The 17,805-nt window shown below is 38.8% G+C and overlaps 1 protein-coding gene across 1 annotated transcript in view; it reads right to left on the bottom strand.

Annotated features, from left to right (window-relative positions):
- The window catches only part of PDIA5 (protein disulfide isomerase family A member 5), a 186,214-nt gene that overhangs the window by 92,972 nt on the left and 75,437 nt on the right, over positions 1 to 17,805 (bottom strand). The window contains exons 4-5 of the mRNA XM_007493796.3: positions 4,616 to 4,699; positions 4,363 to 4,408 (exon numbers count right to left, since the gene is read on the bottom strand). Of these exons, the coding sequence (XP_007493858.1) occupies positions 4,363 to 4,408; positions 4,616 to 4,699 (130 nt within the window). The remainder of the gene's footprint in view (positions 1 to 4,362; positions 4,409 to 4,615; positions 4,700 to 17,805) is intronic.

Genomic DNA, 17,805 nt, shown 5'->3' with positions numbered 1-17,805 from the left:
TTACCAAACCTTTTATCATGGGGTAGGAGACCCTTGGCCAAAGACAGGTCATGAGGGTCTTGTGGGTTCCTTCTCATTTTTGCCATCCAGGAAATATCCCAGCAAGTATTTGGCTCCTGGGAATATTTCTCCTACTAATAATGTAGCCTTGCCTCACAGCCATGAGTTAGGAACACATGTGGCTAAAGGAATTGGCATCTTTTAGCTGAAGAAATTAAACACACTCTTTTGAATTTCAAGGCAAATTCATGTTTAGATGAGGTTGAATGATCTTCTGGGTGTCTTGGTGAGAGGTGAGGTAAATTCAGATGGGGAAAAAAGAAGGAAAAACAATAATTTCCCAGGTGCTCACAGTGTGGGCTATGGTTAAGACTTTACAATATGGTAACAATTTTATGTTCACAGAATTAGAACTGGAAGGGGCTTCTTGAGTAATTAGACCAAATCCTTCATTTTACAGATGGGGAAACTGAGACCCAAGAAGCTGATTTGCCACAAGTCAAACAGACAGTAAGCAGCAGAAATGATATTTGAATCCATGTTGTCTGGACTCCGAGCTACCAGAGAAGGATTCAATGCAACCTTGCACTGTACAGTTTTTGCTCTTTGGCTTCACTGTTATCTGCTCTTAAAAGCTTGTCTCTGGGACAGTAGAAAGGGAGAAAGAACCTGTGAACATATCAGTAATACAAGATATGTTCTTGTATTGTACACAGAGTAAATGCCAGGAGATTTTAACCAGATCATCACCCAGTCAAAGATTATGACAGATGTTCATAAAGTCTATCTAATTAAGTCATACACATGACAGACAATGCAACTTCTCAGAAAAAATGTATTTAAATGCATAAAATAAAATACATAGGATTGCAAATTATTGTTGTTGTTCATTTAGGTTTTACTCTTTATGACCCCATGAAGGGTTTTCCTGGTAAAGAAACTGGAGTGGTGTGCCATTTCCTTCTCCAGTTTATTTTACTGATGAGGAACTGAGGCAAACAAGGTTAAGTGACTTGCCCAGGGTCACATGGCCAGTGCGTGTCAGAGGCTGGATTTGAACTCAGGTCTTCCTGACTCCAGGCCCAGCACTCTACCATTGAGTAACCCTTACAGGATTGCAAAGGAAACCAATTATATTGAAATGCAGTTACCAATTTTTAAAAAATCAGTCATGGATGCCAAGCTAAGAAGTCCTACATTAGTGGCACTAGATCCTAAAGATATTACTGACCCTTATATAATTTAAGACCCCTATGTACAAAAATAATCATCAGAACCTTCATGATAATAAAAATCTGAAACATAACATGTCCAGTGATTGGTGAAGGGCTGAACAAATTAGTGTATATGAATGAAATAGAATGAAAGGATGAAGATTCAGAAAACATGGGAAGACGTGCAGGAAGAAATATTAACTGAAGCAAGTGGGACCAAAAGAACAATCTATACAATGATTATGACAATGCAAATCAACATCAACATAACTTTGGTCAGATGCAACAGTCAGGCTACTGTACTACACTGTCAAATTCCTCCTTTCTATTAACAATCAATAAACTAACTTTATTTTGCTAAGATACCCTGTAGGGGAGATTGTGAGATTGTATTTGGAAACATCTGTTACCAATATAAAATGCATCAAATTAAAAAATGAAAAAGTTTTAAAATGTAGCATAAAAAAGAAAAACAGCTTTTTCATGAAAATCTCACTTAAAATATAGCTTGGTTTAGAAAAATAAGTTTGAAAACTGCTGCTTAAGTTGTCTTGTATGGAAATTTTTAAAGCTGAGAAGGGGAAACTAAGAGAAGAGTAACATGGCAAACTATATGTCCCAGAGTTAGGTGATTATGAGCCAGAAGGCAGACAGATCCATATTTTCTTCATTAGTTCCACCTTCACTAGGCAAAACAAAGTCATGAGAAACTTGGCAAAAGAGGGAAAGAGTTTGAACTAGGTTAGTTCTAGACTGTAATTTACACTTCAGTCTGAACAGGGTTCCAAGGAGAATTCTGCTGTACTAATATTTGAATGTGAATCACTCTGGAAGATGTAAGATAGGAAAGAAATGGTGAAGCTGGTGTTTTGCAGTTAATTTTTTTTTCTTTAAATCATATTTTTTTGACATTCAAAAAATTTTTTTGAGTTCCAAATTCTCTCCCTACCTCTAGCCCCTCTTCCACCCACTGAAAAAGTGGTAAGCAATATGATGTCAATTATATGGGTGAAACCATGCAAAACATTTCCATATTAGCCATGTCATTAAAAAAGCAAGAAAAATAAAGTCAGAAAATTATACTTCAATTTACACTCATTCCTCTCTGGAGGTAGATAGCATTTTTAATCATTAGTTCTTCAAAATTATCTTGGATCTTTGTATTGATCAGAGTAGTAAAGTTTCTCACAGTTTATCACTGAACAATATTTCCGTTAGTGGGTATAATGTTCTCCTGGTTCAACTCACTTTGCTTTGCATCAAGCCATGGAAGTCTTTCCAGGTTTTTTCTGAAAGCATCCTTCTCATCCTTTCTTATAGCACAATAGTATTCTATCACTATCATATGTGCAAACTGTTTAGTCATTCCCCAGTTGAAGGGTATCTTTCCAATTATTTCCTGCTACAAAAAGAGCAGCCATAAATGTTTTTGTACATATAGGTCCTTTTCCTTTTTTCTTCGGTTGTGTTTGAGATTTAGAAAGCACATCACATGTTGTATTAATTCTAGCTTCTTTTTTTTTTTTAAACCATTACTTTCCATCTTAGAATCAATAGACTGTATTGATTCCAAGGGAGAAAAGCAGTAAGAGCTAGGCAACAGGGTTAAGTGACTTGACCAGGGTCACACAGCTAGGAAGTATCTAAGGCCAGATTTGAGCCCAGGACCTCCCATCTCTAGACCTGGCTCTCTATCCACCAAGTCACTTAGCTGTCTCCTAATTCTAACTTCTTAAGTTATTTAATGTTAATTATAAACCATTTATAATATGTAATTACAAATAATTTTATACTTTATTTATCACCAATTTCATGGAGTGGCCACTAATTGGTTTCTCTGCCATCATTTCCTCCCTCTTTTAATGCATCTTTCAAAGGCAGAGTCTACCCCATTCTTTCCCATGCTTAAAAAAGTGATTTCCTTCTGCATCTAGGACAAACTCCCAACTCCTCAGAATATTGTTTAGAGCCATCCACCATATGGCCAGGATTATTATTTCCATCTTTACTTCATGGGTCCTTCATGCAGGCATTCTGAGTGTCATTGATCAAACAAAACTACTAGCTGTTCTCTAGAGTTTTCCATCTTCTGCCTCTGGCTTTTTACACAGGGCATCCCCCCATGCTAGACTTGTAGTCTTTTCTTTTCTCTCAGAATCCTTATTTTCCTAGAAGTTTCAGCCCAAGAGCAATCTTCCTAACTCCCAGCCAAAGGGTGTGATTCAAGAAGGAGGTTCATCTTTCCACACGATCAGCCAGTATAGTCTACCTGATTGTTTCAGCATCTGATGCAAGAGAGAATATACAATCTGATAATCATCAGTCCTCACTGCAATTGCAAATCAGGCACATGTGCCAAATGGCTTATTTAGGGCAATTAACCAGAATTGGTTGAACAGGAAATCCTCTGGTTCTTCCATGAGATAAAAGAATGGTTCTGGGTGTCATGGAATTAGAGAAGATCCCAGCCTAGTTAAGAGATATTAGAAAATGAGAACACTTCAGTTAAGAAGAGACTCTGAAGCTTAGTCTAGGTCACAAACAATAACAATGAGAAAAAGAGAACAGAGTTTGGAAAGAAGGTAAAAATGAAGGCTAGGCAGAAGGGTTCGAATTAGAATTGGGTTGAACAGAAATACTCGAACAAAAAGATCAGGATTGGTGTGTGGATTAGATCCCATTGCTTTTCTAAATTAGAACAGTTAACATATCTATAGCTCCTGACCACAGTTTGTACCTGCTCTCAAGATCACTGGCCTGAAGTATGCTGCTGTTGTCATTACAAAAGAGAAGGAATACAGGACAAAAGAGAAGCCTTCAAGGATACAAAGAAAACTCTCCATCCACTGGGTAACAGTACTGCTATAATGTCACTACTGCACTATAGAACTGAGGATTAATTCACCATTTTTCTGTATTCTTAGTTATTCTAATTTTTTTAAAAAGTGTATATAATTCTATATCTGCATTTATATGTGTGTATATATGCACATATATGATATTCTAAGATGCCTAAGAAAGACCTTTTATATGATTCAAAACAACTGTTTGTAGAATTTGCCCTGCTTCCTTTCAGCAAGAAAACTGCCAAATACTTAGCAGCAATTCAGACTCCTACCCTGACTGAAAATCAAAGAATTTGGTTTACCTTAAATGTCACAGCACGATTATATTCAGTGTGAAACACACCATCCCTGTCAAACAGAGAAAGAAAAAAGTGTTGAGACTTAAAGAATGGCCAAGAGGAGCCACACATCTTCATTCTTTTTTATCCCAGGCAGTCAGCTAGTTAAAAACTGCATCTGAAATAACAACATTCTAGTTGGTTTACTGTTAGTAATGATGAAGGTCTTATATAGCTATTCAAAAATCACAAGGGCTACACATCCCCTCACACTCACTTGTAGTGAAATAATTCCACTCTTTTGTCTTTTGTGCTTGGGTCAACTTTCATTTTCTTGCACAATTTCCGACTCTCTGCATCACTGCAAAATACAAAGATTGGAGATCATTGGTTATCTGAATTCTTCATGATAGTTTGGGCAGATAAGCCTTTTGGAACTTACTAATGAGAGAATGGGTGGGATGGTGGTACAGTCAAACATTAACTAATACATCATATATGAATAATGTTTACTGAGTATCTTCTATGAACAAATCACAGGGCTGAGGTGATGTGACAAATAAAAAAAAAAAAGTCCCTGTCCACAGGCAACTTATAATCTGTTAGGGGAGACAAGGCATAAATATATTGCAGCACATGGTTAAAGGACAAATGGGGGATATGAACTATAAGCTTTTGGAATTCTGGCAAATGATCACTGCAAGGTAGTTGGCATCACAGAAGAACATGAATTCAACCTTGACAAATGGATATGATTGAGAAGGGGATGGAGGAGGATCAAATGAAAGGAAAAAGTTGAACAGGCATATGAGATGGAGAAATGCAAGACGTGGGGAATCCGTTTGGAAAATGGGGAAAATGTCTAGAAAGGTAGGTAGAGAACTGATTATGCAAGGTTAAGAGTTTGGATTTCATCATGTAGACCAAATGAGAAGCCATTAAAATACTTCTGAGTGAGGGAATGATGTGAGTTAGGAAATCACAGAAGTGTGGAGATCACCTAATACAACATTCTTATTTTATGAAGTTTTAAGATGTTAAATTAGTTGTCACAAAATGGTGGATGGGTTGAAGTGGTAAGAGACTTAAGGTAGGCTGACCATCTAAGAGAGTGGAAACAAGAAACAGATACAAGAGATGCTAGATCAGAAGAAGTAACAAGTCTTATTGGACATGAGAGACAAAACATCAAAGAGGATTCCAAGATTCTGAACCTGGGTGGCTGACAGAACTGATACCCTTGAGTGAGTACCTGACAAAAGTCAGGAAGAGGGATAGAACATGAAGTGATGTGCGAATTAAATCTGCAAGAATGAAGAAATTAGTTGGAAGAAAACACTAGAATGGGCTGAGGTATACCTTGATTAATACTCTCAATAATTACTGAGAAAAGTCTTGATGGGAAAAATCAGAGAATAACATTGAATACAACTATAGTGTTGTGGAAATTGAGACAAGAAAAGGTAAGAAAAGAATAGTGCCTACTATGTGCCTGCCCTGTGTTAAGTGCTTTACAAATATTACCTCATTTGATCTTCACAATAACTCTTCAAGGTAGGTATTGTTATTATACTCATTTTTCAGTTGAGGAAACTGAGGCAAACAGGTTAAGTAGTATTCCCAGGGTTATACAGTTAGTAAGAAAGTGTGTGAGACTGGATTTGAGCTCTGATCTCCCTGCCTATAGGCCCATGGCTTTATCCATTGTACTGCCTACCTGCCTTAAGAGGAAGAGAACTATATAAGGGAATATGAGTTTTTAACCCATGTACCTGCTCCATTCCTTGCCACTCATTCTTTAATAAATTACCTGCTGTCTTAAAAAAATATAAAAGGAAGGAAGTTTTGTACTCCGAGGGAAGTTTGGACTTTTGGTATGGAGAGGGGGAAAGAGAGGAGAACCCCCTTTTCAAAGTGCAGTTCAGGGGAAACAGCAAATGTAATGGGTTGGCTCAGAGAGTGGAGAGGGGGTTTGAAGATTTTCCCCCTTCTGCCTTCCATCCTTAGCTAAAGCTGCTCTCCCCTATTTGCTCTTGTCCCTCTTGTTCCCCCCTCCCACTATTCGAGACCAAAAGGTCTCCCCTTGATCTGTTCACTCACACTCAGCTTAGGGAACAGATAACTTTTAATGTTAACTCAATAAGGTAATACAAAATGAACAACAGGCAGGAAAGAGTGGGAAAAAGAATGTGGGAAAAGGAGGTCGCTGTCTCTATCGAAACCCTTTCTCCTCCCTCCTCGAGTTTTTTTTTTGGGGGGGTGGGGGAGGACTCAGGCCTTGGCAGCCTGAGCCCCCTGAGAGAAAGTCAGGTTGACTCACCCCTGGGCAACAGGAGCTGAGGTAAAGTCTACTCAGGTTTCTCTTCAGAAGTCCCTTCAATTGGGAAGTGTTGGGGGGAAAGATTTCCAGTCACCAGCAGGAAAAATGGGTAACCCTCAGGAGAAAGGCTTTTTCCCACCTTCTCCCTTCCACTTCTCAAGACTGAGAACCCCTCACTGTTCTCCAAGTCAGAGTCTTCTCCTCCTCTAGATACCACTCCTGGGGCCCCTCCCCCCCGGTGAGGTGATCACTTTCATATACTCTTCAGCCTGGCACTTTTCTCTAGTGCCAGCCTCTGTCACAAATCCTCCATTTCCTGTTGTTCACATGGTGCCACCTTGGCCCACGCCAGTTACTTATCTTCTATGTCTATTCTAATCTATCTATGCTACTTATTGTTCCCATCTAACCTCCCCCCTCCCAAAATAATAAATCTTATCCTAATCTGTCTATTTGCTAATCTAAATTCCTATCTTATGCTAAGACTGAGTTGTGGGAAGAGGGTTAGGATTATGTGCCAACAAAATTTTTACAATATAACAATTTCTTAATACAAAAGTCATTCCTATTGCAATCAATATAAAATTTAAATCTTGAGTAAAATTGAACTATCCTGTGCCTTATGTAATACTAATTCCAACGTAATAATTCATAACATTTATAGGTATATATATATATATATATATATATATAAATTCCCTGCCTTATAGATTCTGTCTCTCCTGTTCCTATTGAAGGTTATCAATGACCTCTTTGACAAATCTAATAATATTTTCTCTGTCTTTATGCTCACTGACCATTGTTATTTAAGATGTGTTGACTATCCTTTTTGAAGTTCACCACCCATTTGGCTGCTCCAGCACTACTGAATATATGAATATTCTTTATATAGACGTATCACAGTTTATTTAACCAATCCTTAATTTATGGGCATCTTTATTTCCATTTCTTCACTATCACAAAAGTACTGCTAGATTGGACCTTTGATTCTGCTGGGTGGTGGTACAGACCTGCATCAATGGGTATGAACTGATCATGTAGTCACTTTTCTTGTATAGTGCCAGAAAGACATCCACAGCTATTAAGACAGTTCTATAGCTCTTCCTTGCTAGATATTTCTACTCTTATGCCCCACCATCATCTCTAATGTAGTATGTACAACCAGAGCCCATTATCATCTTCTTAACCAAATTCCTCTCTGATTAACTTTTCTTGGTCAACAGGATAATTGTTTTTCTGGGCCCAGAACCTGTGAGCTGTTTCTGACTCCTCCCTCTTCTTAACACAACAGACTGAGTTACTAAATATTGTTCATTCCTCTTCTGGGATATTTCTGATTCTATACCATTCTCATTCTTACTGGTACTTCCTTAGTTCAGGGTCTCAGATTTCTAGTCTCAGTGACTCCAACAGTTTCTCAGCTGGTTTCTTGATCCCTGGTCTCTCCCCTCTTCCCATCCTGATTATCACTGTTAGAATAATCATCTTAAAATGCAGCTTTAATCATGTCACTTTCATGCCTAAGAATCTATAATGGTTCCCTAATTGCCTACCGCATTTGATCGAAGTTACTTGGTTGGCTTTCAGGGCCCTTCCCCTTCTAGACTAATGCTATGCCTCTGACTTTTTTTCATATCGCGGGTTTTTGATCATTCTGTCCCTGCTGCCTTGCCCTCTTTGTTCTTCTGACTCTAGTTCCTCTCTTTCCTTAAAGGCTCAGCTCTAGTTTTCTTAAAGAACTGTTGTGTTAGGAAAACTTTATTTGCTGTGGAGGAAAAAGAACAGCTGTGCATATGGAATCCTAATATGGACCGGCCAGAAATGCCCTTTTTGGGGGGAGAAGTACACATTCCCCACCCAACAGCTGAGTAACCTTATCTACTCTACATCAGTCAATGTTGTCTTCCCTCCAGGTACCCTCTTCACCCACAGTGGAGATTCCTAGGCCATCTTCTACACACTGCTTAGGGCCTGGGGAGCAGCTAAGACACCCAGCTACCCATCTCAAGGCCCCTATATGCATTCTATGAATAGTTTAGTCAGTAAGACAGTGGGGTCAGATGTTGGGATGGATAAGATGCTGAGGAAGAAGATGAAGAATGCTAATAAAAAATGCATAAATGCCACAAGCATGGCAAACACTTTTCCTCCTCCTCCAGTTCTGACAATGACTGAATCCTGGGCCCTCTATACCTACCTACCTCATCCTCAGCCCATAACCCCAATCCCCAACCACCTGCCCTACCTCATACTACCTCGGCTCTCCTGTCAAGCCTTGGATGCCCTATTGTGCTGGGGGAGGAATAAGACTGGAGCCCTACAGGATATCCTCACTTCCCCATCTGTCAAAAATAGTTGGCAAGAAAAGGATCTCTACTGGCCTAAGGAGGTCTACTTCTCTACCTCTCTAATTTAATCATCCTTTTAGAAGATGAACAAATGCTAAAGCTTCCTTGGAGCAAAATGCTGGTGACCATTTTAGGATGTGGAAAATGTGATTTTTAAAAAAAATTCCTTTTGTAAACTGGATGGGAAAAGGGGACAAAGGGGATATGGCATTACCATGGAAATTGGTCTAGGCATAGTAGTTTTATGATAATGAGAATTTTGTGGGGTAAAGCTAGTGCATTTCCCAGCAGACTTAGTAGTCTATTCTACTCAGCACATTACCTGCTGGGAAATGGAGTCACTTTGAATATAATAATGTAGGTGGCATTATGAAACCTCATCTCTTGGTGAGTTATTCTCATCCCAGCCATTTATATCTCTTGACTTTATTTCTTACTGTGCTGCCCAATAAAGCTGTTTATCCCTTCAAAAAGAAAAAAGAAAACAAAAGGCAAACTAGAAAATCATAAGTCCCTCTTTCCCCATAAAGCCTTCCCTGAAGACCTAGACTACTGTGATCTTTCCTGAGTCAGCTGCTAAAATACTTGATATGTTTCACTCATCCAAAACTTATCATAAAGTGTCTTATAATACTAGGTAACATTTTATTTTGGGATCTCATCATAAATTATAAGCTCTTGGAGGACACTGACAGGAATGAGGAAATCAAGATCAGAAAGGACCATATTTTATACTTTTCTTTATTCTCCACTAGTATTTAGTACAGTGTCTTATACCTACCATGAGCTTGCTAAATACCTGTTTTACTGGTTACATGTATCCTTCCTCTATTTTGCTTACTCAAATCTGGCCCCTTCAGGATATTTAAGTCTTTCCATGCTGTTTTCTTTTACATTATTGTGGCAGAGGAGTATGATGAAATATGGCTATGCCACAAGAAATGACAAACATGAAGAAGGCAAAGAAACTCAGGAATATGTGAACTGATGCAAAGAGAAATAACCAGAAGCCAAAGGAGAATGTAGAGAATAGCCATGCAGCTCCACTGTCCATTTTTGGCTGTGGCAGGCAGACAGAGCCTGGAATTCTTTTTTTGAAATAAGTTCAGATGCTTTGGCTCCAGAAAGGAGTAAGGAAGAAATGATTGGGGGAGAGAACAGGTAGAAAGACTAAGGAATTCGAAGAAACCACTTAAAGTGTCTGCTTCAAAATCCTCTTAAGTTTTGCTGTTTTAAGATGCTTTGTTTCAGAGAATGCAATAACTGAAAACAAGTTACAAAGCTAGGCTGCAGCGATGTCACCAAGAAATAACTATTGAAATTACTATATCAGTAATGTGTCCAGGCTCTGGAACCAAAAGACTGAGAGAAGATATGATGCTTCATTTATTAAGTCACAGAGCAAAGAATAGTATGTTATCAGATAATATTTTTATCATTAGTTCAATCTAATTTGAATAGTGAGGTCCTAAGACAATATTATGTTAAATGACTACACCTTAATTGTTAAAGATTGCTAAAGGGGGACCCACTCAGTGGCTCAGTGGATTAAGAACTAGGCTTAGAAATGGAAGGCCCTGGGCTCAGATGTGACCTCAGCCATTTTCTAGCTGTGTAAATCTGGGCAAGTAACAATCCCAAACATCTAACCTTTACTGTTCTGCTTTGGAACCAATACTTAAATAAAGAGTTGGGGGGGGGGGGGAGATTGCTAAAAGGTAAATAAAAGCAACTCCTCTCTGGTTCTTCCAAGAGAAACCTAAAAACTCTGAGTTCTAGCAAATAATACTAAGCGGTCTTTGGAGCAGTCAAATTTAATTAAAAGCCTAACTTCATATACAGAGCCACAAAAGAAGCAGTATATAACCAAAAAAATAAGGATTCTTCCTAGGATTACCTTAAACCAGGAACATGATAGATTCCAGAACAAGGCAACACAGTAAGATGAATACTAAAATCAAGTAAATTGGGTTCTAGAAACTTGTAACTACCTATTATATTTAGTTTGTGCCTTCATATAACCATGTGAATATAACAAAGTTTTTAGTTGCTTTCAAAATGGATACAGAATGGGTTGCTCTAGACATACCAATATGAGCGGAATAGAAGATGAGTTAGGTCAACAAGTGTGTGCTGAGTGCTGGACTAAGCACTGGGTATACAAAGATAGGCAAAAACAATACCTACCCTTAAGGAGTTCACGGTTTAAGGAGAAAGAAAATGCAATCAACTATGTGTAAACAACATACATGCACACACATTCATAGGGGATAATCTCAGAGGGGAGACACTATTAAGGTGGGTTGGGGACTCTGCGGAAGATGCAATTTTAAGTGAGACCTGAAGGAAGCCAGGGAAGCTAGAAGATGGAAATGAGGAAGGAGATCATTCCAGACTCAGGGCACAGCCAATGAAAATGCAGAAACTTGTGGAAAGGAGTGTCTTATGTAAAAGAGAAAGTAAGGAGAGATTATGGTACTTCAAGCTGTTCTTTCAAGAAAGTCCTTGGACTCCTGAATGAAGGCAGCAAAGGCAGGTTCAAACAAATGTTAAAAATAATTCATATTAGGTACACATTAACAAGGAAGGAGACTTAGAGGAAATGACCCACAGATTACATATTCATTATGTGGATATATGGATATATTGTGGATATGTAATCCACAAATCAGATATTTTATAAACTATGGCTTTATCATAATCTCCAAATCAGAAAATTCAGAAACCATAGCTCAAGTTACTTATATTATACCCTAATCATCCCTAAACATCAGGAACTCTAATGAAACCTCAAAAAAAAAAAAAAGTCCTGGACAGGAATCAAAAGACCCATCTGAGTTCTGCTATTTGCTATTTCTATGACAGGATAATCACTTCACTTCCAGGGCTTACACTATCCACTCTAACACTGCTAAATAAAATAGCTAAGATGGATCCAAAATGGCAGTGGTAAGAAGTGGTGCGGTAGACTCTCTTCCAAAAATCTCTAACAAGACTTAGAAAACACACTAGACTAAACCCTGATAGGGAAAGTCACATTGAATCAATTTGTCGAATTCAGATTGGCCCAGGGAGACAGCCAAGGATGTCTGTGGACATTAGGGCTATGCACCAGTGTAAAAAGAGGGTTCAAGGCCCTACCAGGGCACCTACCCCCAGACCCATACCAAGGTACTGCAACAGAGACAAGTGCCAACTAGCAGCTTTGTTACCCAATACCCAGTTCTGGGTCACAGATTCAGAACAGACTAATTAGGGGATTTGTTCAAGGGATGGTATTCCAAAAGAGGAGGGTGTTTAGAAGCTACCAGGAGCAACCATGTTGCTTACACCCCAGGCACACAGCAGGTCCTCACTTCTACCATCTGGCCTAGTTTGTAGAGGTATAAGCTAAACAGAGATTGAAGACTAAAGGGAAGCATGTGGTTTTGTCTTTCTGAACCAAATGAGCTTTCCAGTGGGGTCTGAACCCACCATCAGTCTACTACTCCTCAGATCTAAACCTAAATCAGAAATTTAGAGAGCTCAGACCAGAGGCAGGCAGCAATCAGCCTATACCCTGCTTTAGACCTCTTTAGGAGAACTGAAAGCTTGCAGGTCCCTAATCTGTCACCGAGATCCTGGAAAAATGCAACATTCAATGTCCTAAGAAAGGAGCAACAAGATCAGTCCAGACCTTCCTTCCAGAAGTACCAAAGGACCCAGAACTAGCATCAAGTCCAAAGTCAGGAAACAGGGTAAAAGAACAGTAAAACAAACAAAGAACCTCACCAAGGGGCAACTGGGTAGCTCAGTGGATTGAGAGCCAGGCCCAGAGACAGGAGATCCTAGGTTCAAATCTGGCCTCAGATACTTCCTAGCTGTGTGACCCTGGGCAAGTCACTTGATCCCCATTGCCTAGCCCATATCACTCTTCTTCCTTAGAACCAATACACAGTATTGATTCCAAGACAAAAAGTAAGGGTCTAAAAAAATAATTAAATAAAAAAGAACCTTACCATAAAAAACTATTATATTGACAAGAAAGTTCAAGATACAAACTTTTAAAAAGTAAATGACTCGGAGGGGCGGAGTCAAGATGGCAGCTTAGCAAGCAGCAAAAGTTCAGACCTTGTGGAAGACCCTTCCTTACCGATACAGACTGAATGCTCCTAGGGCACCGAAATCCAAGCTGAACAACAGGACAGAAGCGGGGAACCCTCCTTCTGGACTCAAATCAAAAGGTATGCCCCCCCCAAAAGCCAGAATCCGAGAATACCCAGGGCTAAGGGGAAGGCAGAACTCAAGTCCCAGGACCCCTCCCCCACAACCCAGAGGGCTGAGCCCCCAGCAGCAGCAGGAACCTCTGAGCGGGCAAAGGTGCTGGTTTGCAGGGTCTACCTTGTGAGCAGCGGGGCGCCAGGCTCGGAGCATACAGCTTGGACAGCGGGGAGGAAGCCAGGGAGAAACGGGCCATGGCTGGGTCCCTCCATCCTGCTCCAGTCTCACCCTTGCCTCAGGCACATCCAGAACAATCCAGTTGAACTAATCCCATCAGAACTCCTCAGAGTTTAGGGAGGTGGGCAAAGGCACTTGTGGACAGCAGAGAAGCAGCTGGAGAGAACTGGAGAGAGCCTGGGTGGCCCAGCCTTCCAGGAGTCTTCAGAGCCTCAGTGCTTCATACCACATACAGCCCAACCCAATTGAACTCAATCCAATCAAAAGCCTCCAGAGGACAGGGAAGCTAACATTCCTCCCCTAGAGACTGTACCAAGAGATCTGACAAAGCTCCAAGAGGGGAGACTGGCAGCCCCAAAACCAAAACAAAATGAGAGGAGCAAGAGCACAGCCAAATACGGGGAGCAAAGAAGGGGTAAACTCGAGCAAACAACGGAAAAAGAAGAAAGAAATTACAATAGAGAGCTTCTGCACAGGTAATGAGCAAAGAGCGAATGAAACAGAGGGGGAGGACCCAGCAAAGGAAAAATCAGAAAACCTAGCGAATTGGATACAGGCTTTGGAAGAACTCAAAATGCAATTCAAAACACAATTAAGAGAGGCTGAAGACAATTGGGAAAAGAACTTAACTAAGAAAAGTCATCTGGAAACAGAAAATAGTGTCTCAAAAGCCAAAATCAACCAGCTGGAAAATGAGGCAAAGGAGATGAAAGATGAGACAAAGCAGATGAAAGATGAGGTGAAGAAGATGAAAGATGACCTCCAAAGAAAATCCGACCAAAAGGAAAAGGACAACCAAAAAACTAAGGATGAAATCCAGTCTTTAAGAACCAGAATACAACAACTTGAATCGAGCGACCTCACAAGGCAGCAAGACACTATAAAACAAAACCAAAAGAATGAAAAAATTGAGGAAAATATGAAGCATCTCATTCACAAAACAGAGGATTTAAAAAATCGTTCAAGGAGAGGCAATTTAAGAATTATTGGCCTACCAGAAGACCATGACAAAAGAAAAAGCCTGGAAATTATATTACAGGAAATTATTAAAGAAAACTGCCCTGAAATCCTTGAACAAGCGGGAAAAGTGGAGATTGATAGAATCCACAGATCACCTCCTGTACTTAATCCCCAACTGACAACACCCAGGAATGTTATAGCCAAATTCAAGAACTAACAGACCAAAGAAAAGATATTACAAGCTGCCAAGAAGAAGTCATTCAGATACCAAGGAACCACAGTGAGGATAACTCAGGATCTGGCTGCATCCACACTGAAAAAAAGAAAGGCATGGAATATGATATTCCGGAAAGCAAGGGAACTAGGTCTACAACCAAGAATCAACTACCCAGCAAAACTGACTATATTCTTACAGGGGAAAGTATGGTCACTCAACAAAATAGAAGAATTTCAAGAATTCGTAAAGAAAAGACCAGACCTGGACAGAAAATTTGATGTCCAAGCACAGAACTCAAGAAAATCATCAAAAGGTAATTAAAAAAGAGGGGGAAAAAGAAAAACAAAAAAAATTTTAAAGAGACTCAATAAGTTAAAATGATATGTATCCCTATAAGAAATGAGGTCATTGGTAACTCTTAAAACTGTTGTTATTAGCTGGGCAGCAAAAAGAAGTATACTTAGAGGGAACAGCAACAAACTGTATAGGATGAAAGGAAAAGACATAAATAGGTATATAGATATATGCATGCAAAAATACATATACATGAGTATGCATATATATACATATATATATATATATAACTAGAGCTTAAAATAGGTTAATATTAAAAGAAATGGGTAAAGAAACAAATGGGGGTAAATGTATATGTCATAAAGAAGCTCATGGTGGGAGGGGGGAGAACATGAATACACTGGAAGGGTAAAGAGGTCAGAGACAAGAAATATCCAACTTTTACGTGCTTTGAAAGTGACTCAAAGAGGGAAAAACAATCCAATCCATTGGGGGCAGAGAATAGATTTGCACCTATAGGGGAGTAGAAGGGTAACAAACGGTCCGGTGGGGAGGGAAGCAGTACAAGAGAGGGAGGGAGCGGGGGGTTAATTTTAGAAAAACTACAGGGAAAATAAGGGGGGGGGGGGATAATAGGGAGGGAGGTAGAAAGGGAAATAAAATCAGGGTGGAAACAAGGGGGACTGTTCAAAAGCAAGCATTGGTGTAGAAGGAAATAGTGAAAGAAGAAAAGGCAGGTAAAGGAGCAGAAATCAAAATGCTGGGAAATACACAGCTAGTAATCATAACTCTGAATGTGAATGGAATGAACTCACCCATAAAACGCAAGCGAATAGCAGAGTGGATTAGAGTCCAAAACCCTACCATATGCTGTCTACAAGAAACACATATGAGAAAGGTAGATACACATAGGGTGAAAGTAAGAGGGTGGAGCCAAATCCATTGGGCATCAACTGACAAAAAGAAGGCAGGAGTCACAATCATGATATCCGACAAAGCCAAAGTAAAAATAAATCTAGTTAAAAGAGATAGGGAAGGCAATTACATCCTGATAAAAGGCAGTATAGACAGTGAGAAAATATCTGTACTCAACATGTATGCACCAAATGGCATAGCATCCAAATTTCTAAAGGAGAAACTAGAGGAACTCAAGGACGAAATAGGTAGAAAAACTATACTAGTGGGAGATCTGAGCCTTCCTCTATCCAAACTAGATAAATCAAATTAAAAAAATAAATAAGAAAGAGGTAAGAGAAGTGAATGAAATCTTAGAAAAATTAGAGTTAGTAGACATGTGGAAAAAAATAAATAGGGACAAAAAGGAATATACCTTCTTTTCTGTAGCACATGTACATTTACAAAAATTGACCATGTATTAGGGCATAAAAACATTGCAAACAAGTGCAAAAGAGCAGAAATAATAAATGCAACTTTCTCAGATCACAATGCAATGAAAATAATAATTAGTAAGGGAACTTGGAGACATAAATCGAAAATGAATTGGAAATTAAACAATACGATTCTCCAAAACCAGTTAGTTAAAGAACAAATCATAGAAACAATTAATAACTTCATTGAAGAAAATGACAATGATGAGACATCCTTTCAAAACCTATGGGATGCAGCCAAAGCAGTACTCAGGGGGAAATTTATATCCTTGAGTTCATATATTAACAAATTAAGAAGAGCAGAGGTCAATGAATTGGGCATGCAAATTAAAAAATTATAAAATGAACAAATTAAAAATCCTCAGATGAAGACTAAATTAGAGATCCTAAAACTCAAAGGAGAAATTAATAAAATTGAAAGTCAAAGAACTATTGATTTAATAAATAAGACTAGAAGCTGGTACTTTGAAAAAACAAATAAAATAGACAAAGTACTAGTCAGTCTAATTAAAAAAGGGAAAGAAATAAACCAAATTGACAGAATCCAAGATGAAAAAGGAGACCTCACCTCTAATGAAGAGGAAATTAAGGCAATCATTAAAAACTACTATGCCCAATTATATGGCAACAAATATGGCAATCTAGGTGATATGGATGAATACTTACAAAAATATAAATTGCCTAGACTAAAAGAGGAAGAAATAAATTACCTTAACAACCCCATTTCAGAAAAAGAAATTGAACAAGCCATCAAAGAACTCCCTAAGAAAAAATCCCCAGGTCCAGATGGATTCACAAATGAATTCTATCAAACATTCAAAGAACAACTAATCCCAATATTAAACAAATTATTTGACAGAATAGGCCAAGAAGGAGTTCTACCAAATTCATTCTATGACACAAACATGGTACTGATCCCAAAGCCAGGCAGGTGAAAGACAGAGAAAGAAAACTATAGACCAATCTCCTTAATCAATATAGATGCGAAAATCTGAAATAGGATACTAGCAAAAAGACTCCAGCAAGTCATTACAAGGGTCATCCACTATGACCAGGCAGGATTCATACCAGGAATGTGAGGATGGTTCAATATTAGGAAAACCATCCACATAATTGACCATATTAACAAGCAAACTGACAAAAATCACATGATTATCTCAATAGATGCAGAAAAAGCCTTTGATAAAATACAACACCCATTCCTATTGAAAACACTAGGAAGTATAGGAATAGAAGGGCCTTTCCTAAAAATAATAAACAGTATATATCTAAAACCATCAGCAAACATCATTTGCAATGGGGATAAACTAGAAGCCTTTCCAATAAGATCAGGAGTAAAACAAGGATGCCCATTATCACCTATATTATTTAACATTGTACTAGAAACACTAGCAGTAGCAATTAGAGGAGAAAAAGAAATTGAAGGTATTAAAATTGGCAATGAGGAGACCAAGCTATCACTCTTTGCAGATGATATGATGGTTTACTTAAGGAATCCTAGAG

The sequence above is a fragment of the Monodelphis domestica genome, chromosome 4 (genome assembly GCF_027887165.1).
Source record: "Monodelphis domestica isolate mMonDom1 chromosome 4, mMonDom1.pri, whole genome shotgun sequence".
In the NCBI taxonomy this organism is placed as follows: domain Eukaryota; kingdom Metazoa; phylum Chordata; class Mammalia; order Didelphimorphia; family Didelphidae; genus Monodelphis; species Monodelphis domestica.
This window is presented reverse-complemented; position numbering and strand designations above follow the sequence as displayed.